An 18,427-nucleotide genomic window follows, 5' to 3' on the forward strand; every position below is an offset into this window, starting at 1 on the left:
CTGCTGAAGTGATAAAAAGCATTGAAGTAGTGCTGAAGTGGAACTTTATTTTCACATGTTTGCATACTGCAAGTGGAAGGAGTTCCAAGCAAATTGTTACCCAAACCTTGATCTTACTAAAGCGTGCATTTCCCTTTCTGTGCAGTAACACTACCAACAGGTTAGTCTAACATGCACTGTAATGCAAGGAGTAAATGCATCCTACTTCCAAGTATTCCAGTCCTGATTCAAACATCAGTTGAATTCGCTATTTTTGTTTTCAGGTCACTACTATGCTATAAAAAGTCTCTGCTTGAAAGAATTAATCCTTAAGTTGCTTTGGACATAAAAATGGAAATATCTGCTAATGTCTTGAGTTTTTGTTCAGCTGAGCTAAGCAATAAGAACTCCTTTTGTTTATCAACTGTGTCCTCCCCAACAAGTGTCCTTCCTCTAATAGATTTTGGGAGGCAAGTGAATTATTTCACTTAGATGTAAAAAGTTTTAAATTATGAAACATGATCTAGCTTATTCTGCTAGAAGAAAAAAAAATCCACAAAAGTACCATTGAAAAGCTACATGCTGCACAGAGATTAGGCAAAACAGATAATTTCCATAGAGATTCCATCTTGCACTTTCTTAGCTGGAATTTGATGCTTGCTGTCAGGGAATAGAGTTCTTGCCCATTAAAGGAAAAATTATTGAAAGTGATTATTTTTAATATGGAGAGGTATGACTAAAGATTAGGAGATAAAATTTCATATACTGAATTAATAGGACTGTTTCCAGAATCACACAGTCAGTACTCTGTAACCAATAGCTTGATATAGGTGTGCTCCATCCCAAGCCAATGGCTTGCTTTGGACTCTCCTTTATTTCTGAGCTCAAGAGTAATAGAATAAAGTCTTTCTGGGTAAGACTTTGAGCTTGTTTTGTTCATTGGTTTTTTGTTTGTGTTTTTTTTTGGTTTTTTTCTTTTTCTTTTTGCAACTGCTACTCAGTAGGCTCATTAGATAACTGCAGTAAATAATGCTTTTTCTGAATGACCTATTGGTCCTGTGGGGCCTAGCCAGGTATATCATACACCCTTATTAACGCTGCAGTCTACTGAATCATGCAGCAACCAGGACAAAGTCTTTCTTATTTTATGGCCTGAGAAGTTTACAGCACATTACAAATGACAGGTTGTGGCATGGTGAACAGGAGCATGTCCCATAACTAAAATTTGTAATTTTGTTTTGATTTCCTGCTCACATGCAGGGAAAATAAAAAGATACTAGGACATCCTTAGAAAATGCAAGTATCAGAGTTGTTCATGGTACTCTGATTTTGCGTCATTAAGACAGTTTTAGGGCCAGTTCACACTAAAAATTATTTTTCAATTCTGGTAGCCATAAATCTTTCTCTGTTCTTTAAATGTATAACCAGAATGTACATTTCAGTCTGTGTATGAAATTTTTGAGCAATGGAAGTTTAATACTTAGACTTACTGTAGTTTGATATTCTGCGAGAGAATTTTTGAGAATTTTTTATAAATTCAGATGTGATTGTTTCTTCAGATCATTATTTTCTGGAAAAAAAATACCAGTGGGGTGATTTTTTTGGACTTGTGGGCTGTAAGTGAAGTCTTCCAATAAGGCCAATGTTTTTAAAACAAACCTACTATACAACCAAGCACCCTAAACAAGTATTTGTTCTCTTTTCCAATTATGATGAGTTATATATGATGCTGTTCAACAACTCATTAAAACCCCTAAGTGTTCACAATGAATTGTAATAAGAGACTGTGGTTTAATTACATAACTATGGTATTGTTATTTTGGTTATCTACAAAACTGAATGAAATGTGTTGGAACAGTATATTGCCCTTGTAAATGGGATCACTTCTGCTATTGGAACAGCTCTTGGAGTTAGACTCCCCTTCATGCAGTAATACAAGTGATTCCTTAAAGTTACCTTTAGACAAGAACTGCAGAGGATTAACTATTGGAAAGAATAGCATAATAGCTGCCATGTCAGTCAGCATAAATAAACACTTTTTATAAATTCTTTTTTTCTTTATTTCCTCAGGATATCTTTATTAGGTAGCATGCAAATAGAAATCTGTCTATCTTGTAAATCTTGACGTTTTAGTAAATACTTTTATAGCTTTATATATCAGAGTTGTTGTTTTTTCTTCCTGTTGTTACTTTGCAGAGTTCCTGCCTCCAAGCAGTGTCAATAGGCTGGGAAGGAGGTGTTTATGTACAAACCTGTGGTCACACTTTACACATAGACTGTCACAAATCTTATATGGAATCCTTACGGGTAAGTAAAACTGAGGCTCATAGTTGTTATTTGGATCTGAACTGCTTTTGCTGAAATCAGTTGGATTTATGCTGTTCAGTTCAATCTCATGTTTTGTATGCCTGTACAGAATAGTTCCATTATGTTTCGAGAACTTAATCTCTTATTGCATCTGGACATTATTAACAAAAGTGCTTTGTTTTCTGTTATTCTGATATATCAGAAGAAATCTCCTGCAAAATTAAGCAGCACAAAAAAATAAAGACTAAGTGATGACTTCTTGTTTCATATGAACCAGCATTTTTGTTCAAGATTACTTTACAGGATATTTTTTCAGGTTTTGGGTTTGGTGGATCTTTTGGTGGGGTTTTGTTTGTTTGAGGGAGGGCAATGGTTGGTTGAGGAGGGTGTTTGTGGTTTTTGTTAGCTTGTTTTTCTGGTTTAGGATTTTTCTTGTAATTTTTGTTGAATTATTTTCATTTTGAGAAAAACTGTGAGAAATTCCTTGTATTTTTAGTATCAGCACTGCTCCTACTGTGTGAAACTTAACCTGTAAAGAAACTAGAAGGTGTGCCAACTTGGATCCCATGATGAATTCTTTTCCATATTCATTTAAATTTGCTTGCAGCAGTAATTGTATCATCAAGATAAATATACAATAACATTAAAATCAAAGAATACAGTAAAGAATACAGTACATAAGGAATACAGCAGCAAAATCTGGACTTTCATGGTAGAGTCTCACTTTACAGAATTTTGGAAAAGTGATATTTTGCACCATATAAATTCTGAAGTAATTTTTTTCGTGGATTCTCTATTAAACTTGAAACAAACTGTTACTCTATGTAATTGTATTCTTGAAGATTCTAGATTATTTAAGTAAACTTCTGATCCTAGCATGCTTTACTAGTATGTAGATGAGTGCATAATAATTTTGACTATTTACTACCATTTTTAGGACTGAAATAATTTATATAGACCTGTGTTCATCTGGATAAAACATTTATTTTTACATAATACAGTTAGATATCAACATGGGAAACCATGGAGGAAACTCACAAAGCTGAAGCAAGGTTTCTTGCCAGTTAACAGGGGTACTGAGGACAAATCCTCACTTTCCAAATGTGTATTTCTGTGCTCATTCTTTCATCCTTCATGTGACAGAAGAAATAATCAGGGTTCTTTTCATGCTGCCTGCCAATGGCTACTTGATTAGGCTTTTTTCAACCTGTACTTGGAGTCTCAAACTTCATGGGAATTGTCAGAAAGAAACAACACCCATGAAATGTTGGAAATCGTCCATTGAAGTCTTTCTACTTTATTATTGGGATATTGTTGACAATGGAGAGTGCTTAAAAATCAGGAAAATTGAGTTGGAGGATTGTAAGACAGTCTCTAGTAGCTAAGACCTTTGTCAGTAAAATGGGTAACTATTCTAATTATTCTTTCTTTACAGTTTTAGGTCTTAGAATTAGTTTTTTTCAGTATACACCTGAAATATCAAGCTAAAAACCAATAATCGTTCACAAATTTCAGCTCCATCTTTTTTATTTCCTTTTAGAATGACCAAGTCCTCCAGGGTTTTTCAGTGGACAAAGGAGAATTTACCTGTCCCCTGTGTAGGCAGTTTGCCAACAGCGTTCTTCCTTGTTATCCTGGAAACAACATGGAAAGAAGCGTTTGGCAAAGTCACAGTAACAAGTGTTTGCAAGATCTTGTGCAAGAGGTGGAAGAGCTTCAAGAACAGCTGGGAACTTTCCCAGTAAGCATCAGTGTAAGGCAGAAAGATCCTTGTTAATTTGCCTCTACCTTTCAGTTTTTACATTATATTGCATTTGTGATCTCTTAGAATCCTGGCAACCTCGGAAAGTTCGTTTTCTTCTGATATTGAAGGCAACATACTATTGTTCTCTTATCAAAAAACTCAGAGCATTTGCTGCATTACCTGCTAAAAATAAACAGTTGAAAGCTGTGACAAAATGTGATTAATATAATTTTTTTATTTGGTACATTTTCAGTTTTCTCCATAGTAATTTACATAGAACAAAGTCATGTAATATAAAATATATTTCTAATTTTCATGCAATGAAAAAACAGCAATAGTCTCTAAACTGGAATCTATTTAAACAATGTCTCTTAAGAACTTTGTAAGGTATGGATTACTCATTTTACAGAAAGAGCAATTTGCAGATGCTTATGTGTTACAAAGCTTCATAAGGTCCTCTGAATGACAGAATAAATTATATTAAATTTTGTTACCTTCAAGTCTCGATGGAGATGCTTTCTTTTTTTGTGTACCTGTACAGTGCAAATATACTTTAAAATAGCACAAGCACTGAGATTCTTAAACTTAGGAGATGGAAAAACCAGTTATGTTTTCATATTCAGAACAAATCAAAATAACTTTCCAAAATATCCTGACACTTCTGTGAGACAGAACACTGACTTTTAATGCACATTTTTTTATATCCTGCAAATGTGTTTTACAAATATGAAAGTGCTACGCTTTATAATCAGCTACTGCATTTCTTCAGGTAAAATTAACTAATCTTCTTTTGTGTCTTTGTTCATAGTCTGAAACCAACCTCAGTAAAGAAATGGAATCTGTAATGAAAGATATAAAAAGTACCACACAGAAGAAGTATACAGATTATAGTAAGACTCCTGGATCACCTGACAATGATTTCCTGTTTATGTATTCTGTAGCCAGGTGGGTATGTTTTCTTTTTACATTTTTTCTTTTGTATTTCTCACTAATGGTATTAGTCACTAGATAGCTTTCTTCTTTAAAAAAAAAAGAATTTAAAAATATTTCATCCTCTCCAAAAAGGACTTTTTGCGTATTCAGTACATCAAGGTTACATTTTCTGATTTTCATATACAGGCATTATGCAAGATAAGTCTGTCAGTTCATTTTTACTATGTGTAGCAGTGGCACAAAACCCAGAGAACATTGTCGTATGCTTATTTAGTTTTCTTCTTAATTCAAGGTTTTGCTTTCCATAAATCAAAATTTATGTTGCATTTCTTGTTTGGCTTTCATTTCCCAAATTGTCAAATCTACTTTATCTGTCTACTACAGAATGAGATGTTTTCTGTATCGCTGCCATATTGCTAGTTTTTTAAATCACAAGGTGTTTTTTATCTCTCTGTCACACATTAGTTTTATTTACTTAAAAGAAGATCACAGAAGGAGCTTTTTTATTACATCAGTAACCAGGAATTTCTCTTCATATAGTCTTGAGACTTCTAAAAAACTGTCAAAACCAGCAGCATTTTTTTGGTGATGTTCAATTGTGGTTTTAGAGCTGTCAGTGTCACATATGCTCTCCAAGAAAATCAGCCCCTCCTTCTATACCATTCATGTCACGGTAGTCTGAATGGTTAATCTATTCAGAGTTACTGTAATACCAAGTTTTCCCATAAGAACTTGATATACTCACTAAGCAAATAATTTTCTAAACTCTGACTTAGCGAGGCCTGCAGGGAAGGTGCTGACTGCAGAGAAACTGCAAGCATAGAAGTGATGCCATTGCGTAGCATTTTTTTATTGCAGTTTCATAAACTCTCATTGATGAGTGTCTTTAGTACATAAGCAGTGGAAATATTCAAGGCTTGGCTCAGCAGGACTCTGAGGTTCCACTCAGCAGGACTCTGTAAGGTTCTGCTTTTCACAGGAGGTTAGACCATCTAATCTCTAGAATTCTCCTCCAACTCGGATTATTGTATTATTCTGTTAAAAGAAATACGATCTGTATTCTTTCAGAGTATTTTAACTGATACAGAAGAGCTATGAAATTCTATACATAGCAAATTAAAGGATTATTCTCTATTTTTTAAGTGGTATATGCTAGACAAGGATAAGTAATGTTGGGATTTTAGCAATTACGTGTTTGATCAATACAAATCAAATACCCTTCCAAAAATACAAAGGACTCAAAACTAATATTTCACGTATCAAAGTATGATTACTTATAAGCATAACTTGACATGACATTTAAGATACAAAAATAGTGTTAAAATACATTTCTGGGTGCAATGTCATATAACTTTTAAAATGCTAGCTAAACACATTTTAAATGTATCTATGTGTTACTTTTATATTTACACACAGAGCTCAGGATTTGTTTTCATTCAAAGAGTTAAAAATACATCAAACCAGGGCAGCATTTCTTTGCTGCTTGCACTGCTGGAGAGAGAAATCATGGTTGACCTCTAAGATTAGAATATGTCCCTTGTACTTCTTATTACCTCTTCCTGTTAGGGTTAGACTTGTGTCACCAATTTTCCATTTATACAGTTTGAGGAATTTCAGGTGTTGGATCCAGCCTTCTGTATTGTTACTGTAACTCATAAGATCACTTATGAGGAAACCTGGCAGATCAGCTTCAAGGTGGTTAACTCGTCTTGCTTTTCAGTGCAGCAATCCAAATTTACGTGCTTCTACTACTTGCTAATTGCATAAGAACTACAGGGTTAAAAAATTAAACTTTTAAATAGACATTTTAATATATCTTTACAGTTTGTATTTATGGAAATAAATCTGCACATCATCTTAAAAACTGCAAGAGTTTGCTTTTTATTATTTTATTATGTATTTAATTTTAAGTAATCAAACAATGGACTATCCACAATTAAAATTACATACTGAAGTAGTTTTACTTTCTGTAAATTATTCCTGTCATTTGACCTGTTTCTTCCTTACTTGCATCCAGAGTTTTTTTCTTAGGGTAATGATACCCTTGTGTTCCTTACCAACCAGTAACCTTTAAGCATTTTTTGTTCCAGGTGTTCTGAAGCATTTAATTGTTTTTGGTCAGACCATTTACAGCTGTTTCACAGTTTTTCCTGGTATTTAACCCTTGCTTAGATGAGCATTTGAATGCAATGATATTTTGATTAACTCCATGTATTTCCATGTGAATTAAACACTCTTAATCTTCTTATAAGTCATGTTCCATTTTCAATCAGAAAATGACATCATCTCCTGTCCTAAAAGATGCTGGTTTACAGCTGAATGCCAGCTTTGCAATGGATTACTGCATGCTGAAATGGGAATGTGAAACAATACATAGCCAGTTGCTGCAGGGTATTCTTTCTTCTTCAGGAAAAAAAGAACTTGCTTTTCTTCATTTTTGCTTACCCAGGTATATGTCACTGGTAGCAGAGAAAAAAAATTACAAAAGACCTCTTTACCCCCTTGTGGGAGGGCTAGCTGCTGTCTGCTTTCCTAGCAAAAGAAGCATTCTGGGTCTTGGCATCTTGATGTGCACGCACAGCTGGAACAGCAGCTCCTTGGCTGCCTCCTGCTTTTCCAAGTGTCATATCTTGTTAAATTTGGACCCTTTTCATGCATTTCTCCTTGTCTTTGCTGCCATTTATGAGATGAGTGTAGGTGTCATTCCCAAATCATGTGTGCCTATCTTCAATTTTAATAGTTCCACATTCAAAGCATTGAAGACTGTCATTTGTGGTGATATCTTGGAGGACTGTTTATGTATTGCACAGCAGTAGGTTTCATGCTTTTGTTGGCTGTGCAAACAAACCTTTTAGCTCTTCTGTCAGCTATGTATAGACAAATGTAAGAGCCATGTATTCCTTCCATCTGTGTCTTAGTATGTGGGGTTTTTCCTTGTATGTGTTGTAAATTGAAGTGAGAAAAATGATAGTCCCAATAGGAAGAGCAAGTCCATCCAAATATATTCCCTTTCTGGAAAGGACGTTGCATTTTTACTTCCCCCTACTCTGTCCCATATGAATTCTCAGAAATATGAAATCACCCTTCCCACCCCCAATACGTTCCTTTAACAAAAGCCCCCAGGAAGGGATGAAGTAGCTCTGGTTTTAATCAGGACTCAGGACAGCTGAGAGAAATCCATTTTCTCAGGGCTTTTTCTGTGAGTGAGGAGGATAAAGGCAGTGTCCTACAAAATGTTTTGCTGCAGTGAATGACGCTGAGATTTCTAGATAGGAAAAGAAGACACTTATATAGATTTTCTTTCTCATTCTCTTTCCTTTATGTTGAGGATTCTGAGATAGCAAAGGATTCTTTCAGAGACCACTCTGTGTTCCACAGTTCTATCAGATGCCCCCAGTTTTTCTTCATTACTTTTCTTCAGTAAAGGGCAGAGGATACACAAATCTTCAAGGCAGAAGGGAGCTCAAATTAGGGAGGCGATACACTGGTCTCCTTCAAAAATGATGGAGGTCTGTACCTGATGTAGGGTATTTTCTGAAGGATAAGTGTTCATTTTCACAGAAGATGCTTTCTCTACTCTGCATTTTTATACCAAGTTACAGATATGTTTTCAAAGAGACACATTGAAGGAAAAGGTTAATACTTACATTTCCAAGAAAGCTGAGCTATAAGGTGCTGCCTTTGAGGAGCTGGGCACAATGAAGAAGTGTGGGAGGTGAGAGTTGGTATCGTGTATGTGAACAGAGTATGTGATTACAGAAATAACTTTCCTTACATTCCTTACAGTAAAAAGTACTGTATGATACCTCATATGTAACAGCAAGCGGTATTTTTCAGAATTGTCCCTGAGGTTTTTTTTGTGAAATGGCATATATGCTTTGGTGAAAGGGAAATTTAAAATTGTAGATCTAGAAAATTATTCTTAAAAATTGAGGTAGTCTTTTGATTTAAATCTTAATTACTTCATTTTAATGGAAGACTGTCATTGATTTTGTTCTACAAATTAGTTATCAGAATATTCATAGAAATAAAACATCCTGATTTCCTTCATATTCCCATGATGAACTAGCTCATGCTGATCTACAGCTGCTATTTTGTCCACTAATATGAAATCCCTGTCCCTGCTTCCTTGCTGGTAGATTTTCACAAGTTCAGTGAGCACTGCAAATCGCCTGAAGAGTGGAAAATTCCCCTGTCACGCAGATGCCCTTATCAGCAGCAACCAGATGGAGCTCTGAGCAGGCACATTATCAATGTTAAATTGCCTTTTCTGAGTAGAGAGGATTAAAGCATTCCTTCAGAAATGGATGGCATAAGCTGCAAACTTTGGGATAGGAATATTCAGAAATGTTACTATTTTAAAAACATAGGGAAATATCTTAACAAACACTGCATATCAAAATGTATTATTCTTTCAAGTTGATGAAGCTGAAATTTGTTTTGAATAAAAATCCTCTAGTTTTTTTTTAAATTGGGGGGGGGGGGTTTTTTGTGGGTTTTTTTTGAAAGTGGGGGGGGGGGGTTGTTCTGGTGTTCTTAGCTTGGATGTGTTATGTGCCTAAAATTCTAGAATAGATTTTAATATGGATTCAGTCACATTATATCAAACCAAAAATTGTTTCATTTCTCATTAAAGGACAAAATATGTTTAGAATGAGATTTGCCGTTTGGATTGAATTAGCAAAACACTTCAGAATAACAGAATTATATTCCTTCTAATTTTTAAAATGTATGTTGACTTACTAAAACAGGCTCTCAGAGAATATAACATAAATTGTTTGCTCCAAATCTTGAGAGTAAAAGATGCAGCACTGAAATATCCAATTCCAAAATTAAACAAAATTATCAAATTTGGCCCAAACAATTGGTGCCAAAGTATCAGATTACAGTAATACTGAGAAAGAAAGCATCAGTGTGGCACACAGAGATTCAGTGACACAACTACTGGTTCATACTAATGAGCTGCAGTGAATAGCATTTCATTCAGAATTAACCTCCAAGGCTTTTATTAACTAACTTATCTTTAAAGGGCAGTGCTTTAATTATAATTTAGACTGTATTCATATTTAGTTGATGCTGTATCTATTGTACTGTCTGATTGTCTGAAGTGAAACAAAAGCTCTGCCAATGGAGAGAACACTTTTTAGATGTATATGATTGCATGAAAGTTAGCCAATCTGTATATTGTCTTTCCAGATTTGCACATAAATTCCCTTATTATGCTGTGTGTGCATGCAGAAGAAAGACACAGAATTAACAATTTTTAATTATTCTCTCTCAACTCAATATAGCACTGTTAATATAGTACTTAAAACCATATATGACAATATCTTAATAAAGTTTGTTTTGTTCTGAGCTGTATTTTGGCAGTATTTCACACGGAAGATTAGTTCACAGTATTATTTTATTTAGTGTATGCTGGGAGTTTGTCATGATTCATTTGTGTCTGTAGAAGCTTGAATAATGTTGTTGAATTCAATACTGTTGTTTTCTTACAGAACCAACTTGGAACTTGAGCTGGTCCACCGAGGAGGAAATTTGTGTTCAGGAGGTGCAAGCACAGCTGGGAAAAGATCATGTTTAAGTAAGTTCCATGTTATTAAATGCAGTATAAATTATTAGAATATTGAATAAAGATGTCTGGTTTTTTCTGGTATTTTCTAAATTACATCAACTTTTTCCTTTTAAAACCATTTTTGTTTTCCTGCCATAAGGAGTCTTTGATTTTTTGTTTCTGTTAGAGAAATCTGAAAAATAATTTGCATAAATTCTTCATTAGATCTGTTCATGACTTGTGAGTACAATTATTTAGAAATCAGTTGTCATACTACACGTGTATTATTTTTTAATAAACTTGCATTTTTGTGAGTAATACTAGAAGTATTTTAAGGATGAAGCAGGAAAGCTTTGTTTCACCCTGATTGTTGCTAGCAATAGGAAAGAAGTTTGTTTTCTGAATGCTAATATAGCTCGTGACTTGGTGTCATACTTAGAAATATGCAGCTACAACATCCCATGTCTTTAATTTGTCTAGTTCTTCCACAAAGTTTTGTAAATTTTCTTTCACAGAAATTTTCAATTTTTTTTGTTCTAAAACCTTTAATAATTGTCAAATAAAGCAACTTCTTGCTGCCAGAAGTGTTTTTTTCTTAAAAGAAAATATTTTAATATTTTACTGGAATATAAGCAGTTACAAATGGACATTTGCTTTTGTCAGGAAAAACTGGAAAGCCTGCCAGAGTACTGCTACTACTACTGTTGCTTATTTAAGTCAATAGCAATAGCAATAAAGTCAATGCTTATGTAGCAATAGCAGCAGATTTCATAGGAAAAAAGAAAGCTTAGGCCCATCTCTGTCTTTTGGTACACAATTTCTGGGGGATGCTTTCCTCATCCTTTGAGATGACAAGCCACCGAAGAAATCTCACCGCGTTGTCACTATGCTGTCCACATTCCCTCTAGGACAAAAGTCTTCTGTTACTACCCAACTAATTTCATTTGTATGTTGTTAATTTAAAAAGTAGTTTTAACCTGTACTGCACATTGTCTTTCACCACCGTCATTATCCCCCTTTCTCAGCCAACCAAAATACCTGAAAAGTGCATGTGTTTAAAGAACATCTCTAGATCACTGTGTGCAAATTTATTCAGGGTTCTGCAGATACCACTCTGTAGTAGTCTTGTAACAGCTGTGAAGTTTGGTGATTAGATATTGTGGAAAATGGAATATATTGTCCCAGGTGAGGTGTTACAGCAGCAAACATCAGGGAAGATGGTGGGAACAAACAGGTCAAGAGCTGTTTAAGTAGATTGCACCATGAGGGCAACTGTTCTTGGGAAGTAAAATTAAGAATGATTAATGTAGCTCTTAGGATCGCTGACCAAGTGTGTGTGAGAAGAATGGCGAAGAAAATTTGCCTGCAAAATTGCCATTTTAAGGCTTAAAGTTTTGTATGTGTGTGCAACCAAAAAATGCAAATAGTATCCTATTATTTTTTGCTTAAAAATCAAGTCCTATTTGAAGGAATACATTACAGTTTTAGAGTCTATGGCCTTGCAAATTCTCATGAGTATAGGGAAAATTATGATTATAACAACTGTGCAAGTCTTATTTCTCTGTTTTATAAAGTGTAATAGACCTGTTTGTCTTCATTGTTCCGTATTTATCGAACAGGGTCACAACACAGCATTAAGGCTGAATAATTGTGATTTCTCTGTACAGTTTTTATATAAGGCCTTGAATAACCTGGTCTAATGGAATATGGCAGGGTCTGGGGGGGGGGGATTAGATGATCTCTAAGGTCCATTCCAACCCTAAGCATTCTCTGATTCTGTGCCTCTCTTTAACTTCTGTAGGCATTTTTCTTTGCTATCCGTACTTTGGTTATCTGCACTAGTTGATGAACAGTTCCACAACATTTTAAAGTTACATATTAATGAATTTATAATCTTCCTTTTTAAACTTTGAAATAGTACTTTGCTTTCTGTCTGTCTAGTCTCTCTTTTTTTTTTTTCTTTTTCTTTTTTTTTTTTCTTTTTCCCCTTTGTGAGAAGGATAGGATTAGGGTTTTGGGCAAAGATTAAGTATTTTATCCTCTAGTTCTCTGGCTTCAGTTTCTCTGTAAATGAGCTCCTTATCCTTATGCTTCCCACAAACAGCAGTCTGGCTTTGCACCATCAACTGCGTTAATTGGAAAGGACATTATTTACAACTGGACATCAAAAAATTGTTTAAGAGTTGTTTAATTTCTTCTTAAGTAGGACATCTAGCACCTTTGTAACTTCTGGAATGGCTCTAAACATTGAGAAACAGTATTGCTTGATGGGAGTTGTTTTGGTTGCTTTGTTTTGGTTTTCTTTTTCTCATTCATTTGAAGCCTTTATCTTGATTGTGGTGTTAGTGTCAGTTTTATCACTGCTTTTAGTGTTTTTGTGAGCACAGAAACTCATTGTTTCTCTTCATGATTCTTCTGTATCAAATTTTTCAACCATGTTGAAAGTAATGGCTGTCTCCATCAATATGGACAGTGACACTTGGAGCCACTTAGTATTTCCTGTTGGGAGAAAAACCTAATTCTTTTTATGATTTTCAAGATTGAGTTGCAGCTGTCTCTTTCCTATAATTGTTGATGTGGATATCGTTGCAGAGTCCTGTGCAGCTCTCTGCGGCCACTGAAAATAAAGAGAACAAAATAAGTTTTTAGGAATGCCTTGCTATAGTGGGTTTCTGTGCTTGGTTAGGCTTTTTGGTGTTGCAGGATTTGGGTTTTTGGATTTGGTTGCTTGGTTTGGAGTTTTTTTCAGTTAGGAGCTGTCAGTCTGCAGATCCTTGGTGCCCATTCGTACTAACTTGGAAAAAGCAGTTCTTGTCACCAGCAGATGATCTTAAGTATTTTCTAAAACACTTGGTATGCCGCTAATATGTATTGTGGGAGAGGCAAGGATAGTACTGTTAGATTTCTGTTGCTAAAGTTGATGTCATACACTGGTGGGTTTGGTATCGAGGCTAATTAGTTGCTTCATCAGCAATTAAGACTTAGTGAAGATGTAAGAGATTTTGTAAAGACTATCCAGTCTTAATGCCTTAATAGGCTTTTGCTGACCTTCATGTTTTTTTACTGATTCAAGTCTACTGGATCAGTGATGAATGGGAAGATGTTTTCAGCAGGTCTTTGCAGCTGCTGTTGCTAAGTGGACTATGTAAATCTCTACCAGGAGAAAAATATTTCTCAATCTCCTTACTGACAATCAAGTCCCATCTGGTTGGATCTATTGGTTTTAGTTATAATTTACATTCTTCTTGAAAGTCCCAGGAAACTATGGGAGAAGAAGAGGGAAGAACCCCTGGTCTGGTAAGATCTTCACAGTTGAGATAAGGATGTTTTCAATTCCACCTGCAGTGAATTGCTGTGTCACTTTGTGATGTTTTCACATTGTAAATATGAATACTAATTTAGGGAATGTAAAAAGGGAAATCTGGATCAAGACAGAAAATTCCATGACAGCAGTATATGTCCTAAAATAAAGAAAGCAGGTATAAACACATTATCTAGACTGTTGCAAGCAAGGCAAAGGCAGCTCATTCCTTCATTTCTTTTCATTATGACAGCACATTGCTCTACATTGTGGAATTGGAATGAATAACAGAAAACATCACCTGATTTGAACTCTGGTAATTTGAGAGTTTTCTTTACCAGTCAAGAGACCAGAAAAAAAACGTGTAGGAAAAAAGGCAGCAAAACTTACAAAGAAATTTGGGATCAGCTCGGCAAAGATCAAACCAAGATTACGAGACCAAAACTTAAATCGGAATGCAACTTACTGAATCGCTAATTTTTGTCAATTGAGCACAGCATTTTTAGAATTTCTGCTATTCATCTATCAAGTTGTTGTCTTTTTATGTCTTGAATTTAGTCTTCTTTTGTGCTGTGCATATCATGCCAAAGCTGAAAAGGGCTGTAAAAACTGCCTTTGTGGACTTCTGCTTTTTGCACTGTAACACAGCAGAATATTTTTAAAAGTTTTGTCAACATTTGTAAAATGAGTCTGCTTTATTATTAAAAACAGTAAAGAATGCAGCTGCAGGTGCTGGTGGAGTGTGGATATATAGAAAAAATACCCATTATCTTTGGGGTTTGTGAGAGGAGCAGTATTACAGTGCTTCCTCTTACAGCTTCAGTCTCAGTGCAAAGACAGTGTCTTATCCATTGAGCAGCTCTTTTGAAAGTACAGATTCCAATTGAGTTTATTGCTCCTCTCTCACAACAGATTAACTCCAAAAAGTAAATCTACCAAAACAGCAGTGACAATAACAAAATAACAATAGTTATTTTCATTATTTTTAGAAATGGATTAAGGAATGCTAATAGGACTGAAAGCTAGTTCTAACTGCTAATCCCGATGATTCTATGAAGTGTTGTTTAAGCCTTACATGTATTTTGTGAAAACAAAGACATAAACTGAGAGAGTTTGCCAGTAGTGCATCAATGTAGGCAATACTTGAGTCTATGATCATGTTTTAAAACAGTAGCAATCTTGCCCAAATGTCTAAATTTTAGAACTATCCCAAGCCCCTGATGACTTGCAGCAATGAGTTATATTGTGCATCCAAATTGTGTCATTCTTTATATTTATTCAAATTATCTGGATGCAGCCTGCCTCAAATATTACAGTTATTAGGAGAATCTTATTCAATTTTTTTCAAATTTTGTTGCTGCTGCACTTTCTGAAATTAATATTCTTCCTACAAAAATTGCTTAAGAATGATCTTTTGGTGACTCCGAGCTGCAACCAGGACCTGCCTCTTACAAGGGTGAGCTCTCCTGGAGAGAATCAGCTGGAAGATAGACTGTGAGGGCCAGAGGGCTTTGGGATACCTGGTGAGGTTATGGCCTTCCTTCCCACTCTAAGCTAGCCTGGCCATGACTGATGTTCGTGGGCCATTGTCATGGTAATGTTTTGCTGGTACCTGTTTAAAAACTGTACCAGCAAAAGGTTCTAAGTAGGATATAAGTAAATAGGAGGACATTCTGTATTTTTATGCTTATGTTTTGGAATTATGCATTCCACAAATACACAGGAAAAGCCCTCTGGTATTCCTTTGGCTCAAGGCAGGTTTCTGCCAGTCCCTCAGGCATAAGGACGTGCTGCAGCACCAAGCACTTGGTGCACAATTAAGTTGCCAGTTCTTGCTTCCCAGTGCTCTGGTGTTTCCCTTGCCTTTCTCCAGCAGTTCGTAGTCACAGTAAGTGGTAAGTAAAGCCATTGGAGTGAGTGTGGTGTAAAGCAGAAAGGAAGCTCGGTGTGTGTCTCGGCATGGCAGCCCGGCGTGCTGCCTGTGCCTTCCCGGGCTGCTGAGCGCGGCTTTCCTGGGCAGATCCGGCACTCCCGCGATGTGTCTCCATTCTCACGTTTGGAGATTACTAATAAATTCTCCAGGGCTAGAATTTGATGCTTGCCTGCCTATTTTCATATTAGCAAACGCTCTGGAGAGTAGCTGTTAAAGGAATAGGGGATGAATTAATTACCCTGAACAATTTTCAATTTTTTTTTTTTTTATTTTGCATAGTTGCCCGTTTCTGTTTAAAGCAAGGAATAGTTGAGGGAGAAAAAAGCCTTCATTTTAGTCAAAAGGCACGGATATTTTCATGGGTTTCATTCCAAATAAAACCATGCTTGAGGGTTTTTTATTATTTTGATGGAATACAAGTATATTTTCAGATTTTATATTTTCAACTTTATCAGCAAAGCAGTGTTTTGCTAAGAATCTCTTGCCAGGAGAAAAGATGACTTATTTTGTCCTCAGTGACTGTTTTTATTCAGAAAGCAGGTGGCAGCTATCAATTCCAATGCCATCTACAGCTCCAATTATTTTACAAACCCCAGGAGCTAATTGCAGCCCTCAGGCTCTGGCAGTCAGCTGATTGCATCATGCGACTCTTTTGGCCATTGCGTCCCTCTGAGTAATTGTCTATTTATGGAAAATAAATTAATAGCTGCTATTTCTACTTGAAAGAGAGGACCCTGTGAGTGTGTAGGTTGAGCAAGTGGGTTTTAAAGAGATGTAGAGAGATTTAGAGAGAAATATGCAAAGCGATCAATTGATAGCATAAGGGGTGGAGAGGAAAGATGATGTCAGGATACTAAGGGAAAAGTTAAAATGAAAGGGAGAAAGAAAGCAGGGTCCTAGAAAACTGAACAGGAGAAAAGCATGACACCAAATAGCAAGATATAGTATGACAGGAAGAAAAAAGTAAGCGAAATTGTGGGAAATTATATTTTAATTATTTCAGTATAAACCTATGAAGATAAAAAAAGATTATTTGAAAAAGTGAAGTCTGAATCCTGAATAGTCCCTGATGTAGTTGAAGATATTCCTGCTCATTGCAGGACGCTTTGACTAGTTGACCTTTAAAGGTCCCTTCCAGCTCAAACCATTCCGTGTTTTTTGTTGCGTGTACTTTTCTGAAAATGCTCTTTACCTAAATGGTGCTTGCCTTCTTGGGTGGCTTAATGGAAGGAAGGGTTAGATGTTGTCTTTGTGTGATCGTATAATTCATAGATAAATATAAAATGTGCATTTTATTATAAAATACTGCAGCAAATCACCATGAGTAATTATGCATCCTCTGTCTGAAAAATTCTACAAGTGTTTTGCAAATTATATTTTTGATCCAGTGGAAGTACAGAGGTTTTGAAATTATGAATATCAGCAAACTCTGCCTGCAGGTTGTACAGACAAATCTCTGACATTATAAAGACTGTTGCTACGCTAGTGTCATTGATGTGTAATCAGACTTTTGTTGGTTTGAGGATTTTTTTGTCCAGAAGTTACCTACAAAATAACCATATGAAGGCAGAAGGAATAATAAACCTTTTAAAGATGACGAACCAATGTGATCCTGCTGTAGGCCAGGACTTGTAGCAATTTTAGATTAAATTTCAAATATGTGGTGCTCAGAACTTAACGGTGAGAGAGAGGAATGAAAGCTAAAAGTAAATAAATTAAAAGTATATCAGTCTCTGTTAAGAATAATTGTTTAAGAAATCACCACTTCTAGCATAAACTGGAGAGGCAAGTGTAGTGAGCACAGAGCCTTGGCAATATAACAGCATATGAAACAGGATTTTTAAAAAAGACCTGTAATTAAGTACATGGAGCACCAAAACAATTGAGATCTGGTCAAAGCTTTCTTAACAGCCTTTCTCTGAAACATTTTACTGTATATCTACATGTGTTCACTGCCTTCTATTAAAATCTTACTTCTCTTCAAATCCTTTTTAAAAAATAAATCAATCCTTAATAAAAATATGTTTGTTAGGGTGCCAGCTTATTTGGAATGACGTGACAGGCTTCTCAGAATCTTGTAAAATACACGATGGCAATTTCATGTAAAACAGTTCATATCACTGTATGTAATACTCAGCAATCTGTCTTCTTCCCCTTTCAGATCAGCTGTTTCACGTGCTGGCCATGCACATGCGCCTCTACAGTATAGACTCCGCATACAATCCCTGGAGGAAACTAACCCAGCCCTCGCAGGAGAAAAATTCAGAGCAAGTATTTTAATTTACCCAGTATCAGTTTTGCCTGGTGAAAGAAACATCCTTACAGAGGGACTTTGGGTAACTTTGTCTTGGTTTAAATTCTCTGTGAGATAGACTGGCGGACTTAACATCTAAAAATTGTATGTATGAATTTGTAAAAATATGTTTTTCGATTTCTTTTACATAAAAATCTGACAAATACCAGTTTTGAGCTAAAATTTAAATACACCTCTTGCAGGCTTAAGCACATGCAAATTAAATAGTATTGGGTAAGTGGATAGGGCACTGCTGTTCCTGATATGGATGCTCAACAAAATTTACATTGAGATAAGCTGGTAGCTTATTGAAAGTTGAGTAATGATTAATAGCTGTAAATAGGTCTAATATATGTGAGAAATAATCATATTTTAAGCTAAAA

The 18,427-nt window shown here is 35.5% G+C and overlaps 1 protein-coding gene across 1 annotated transcript in view; it reads left to right on the plus strand.

Annotated features, from left to right (window-relative positions):
* Window positions 1–18,427, plus strand: part of UBR3 (ubiquitin protein ligase E3 component n-recognin 3) — a 100,136-nt gene that overhangs the window by 58,303 nt on the left and 23,406 nt on the right. The window contains exons 27-31 of the mRNA XM_031058276.1: window positions 2,176–2,286; window positions 3,827–4,027; window positions 4,839–4,975; window positions 10,462–10,547; window positions 17,913–18,018. Coding sequence (XP_030914136.1) covers window positions 2,176–2,286; window positions 3,827–4,027; window positions 4,839–4,975; window positions 10,462–10,547; window positions 17,913–18,018 — 641 coding nt within the window. The remainder of the gene's footprint in view (window positions 1–2,175; window positions 2,287–3,826; window positions 4,028–4,838; window positions 4,976–10,461; window positions 10,548–17,912; window positions 18,019–18,427) is intronic.

Source organism: Geospiza fortis, unplaced genomic scaffold (genome assembly GCF_000277835.1).
Source record: "Geospiza fortis unplaced genomic scaffold, GeoFor_1.0 scaffold112, whole genome shotgun sequence".
Lineage (NCBI taxonomy): Eukaryota > Metazoa > Chordata > Aves > Passeriformes > Thraupidae > Geospiza > Geospiza fortis.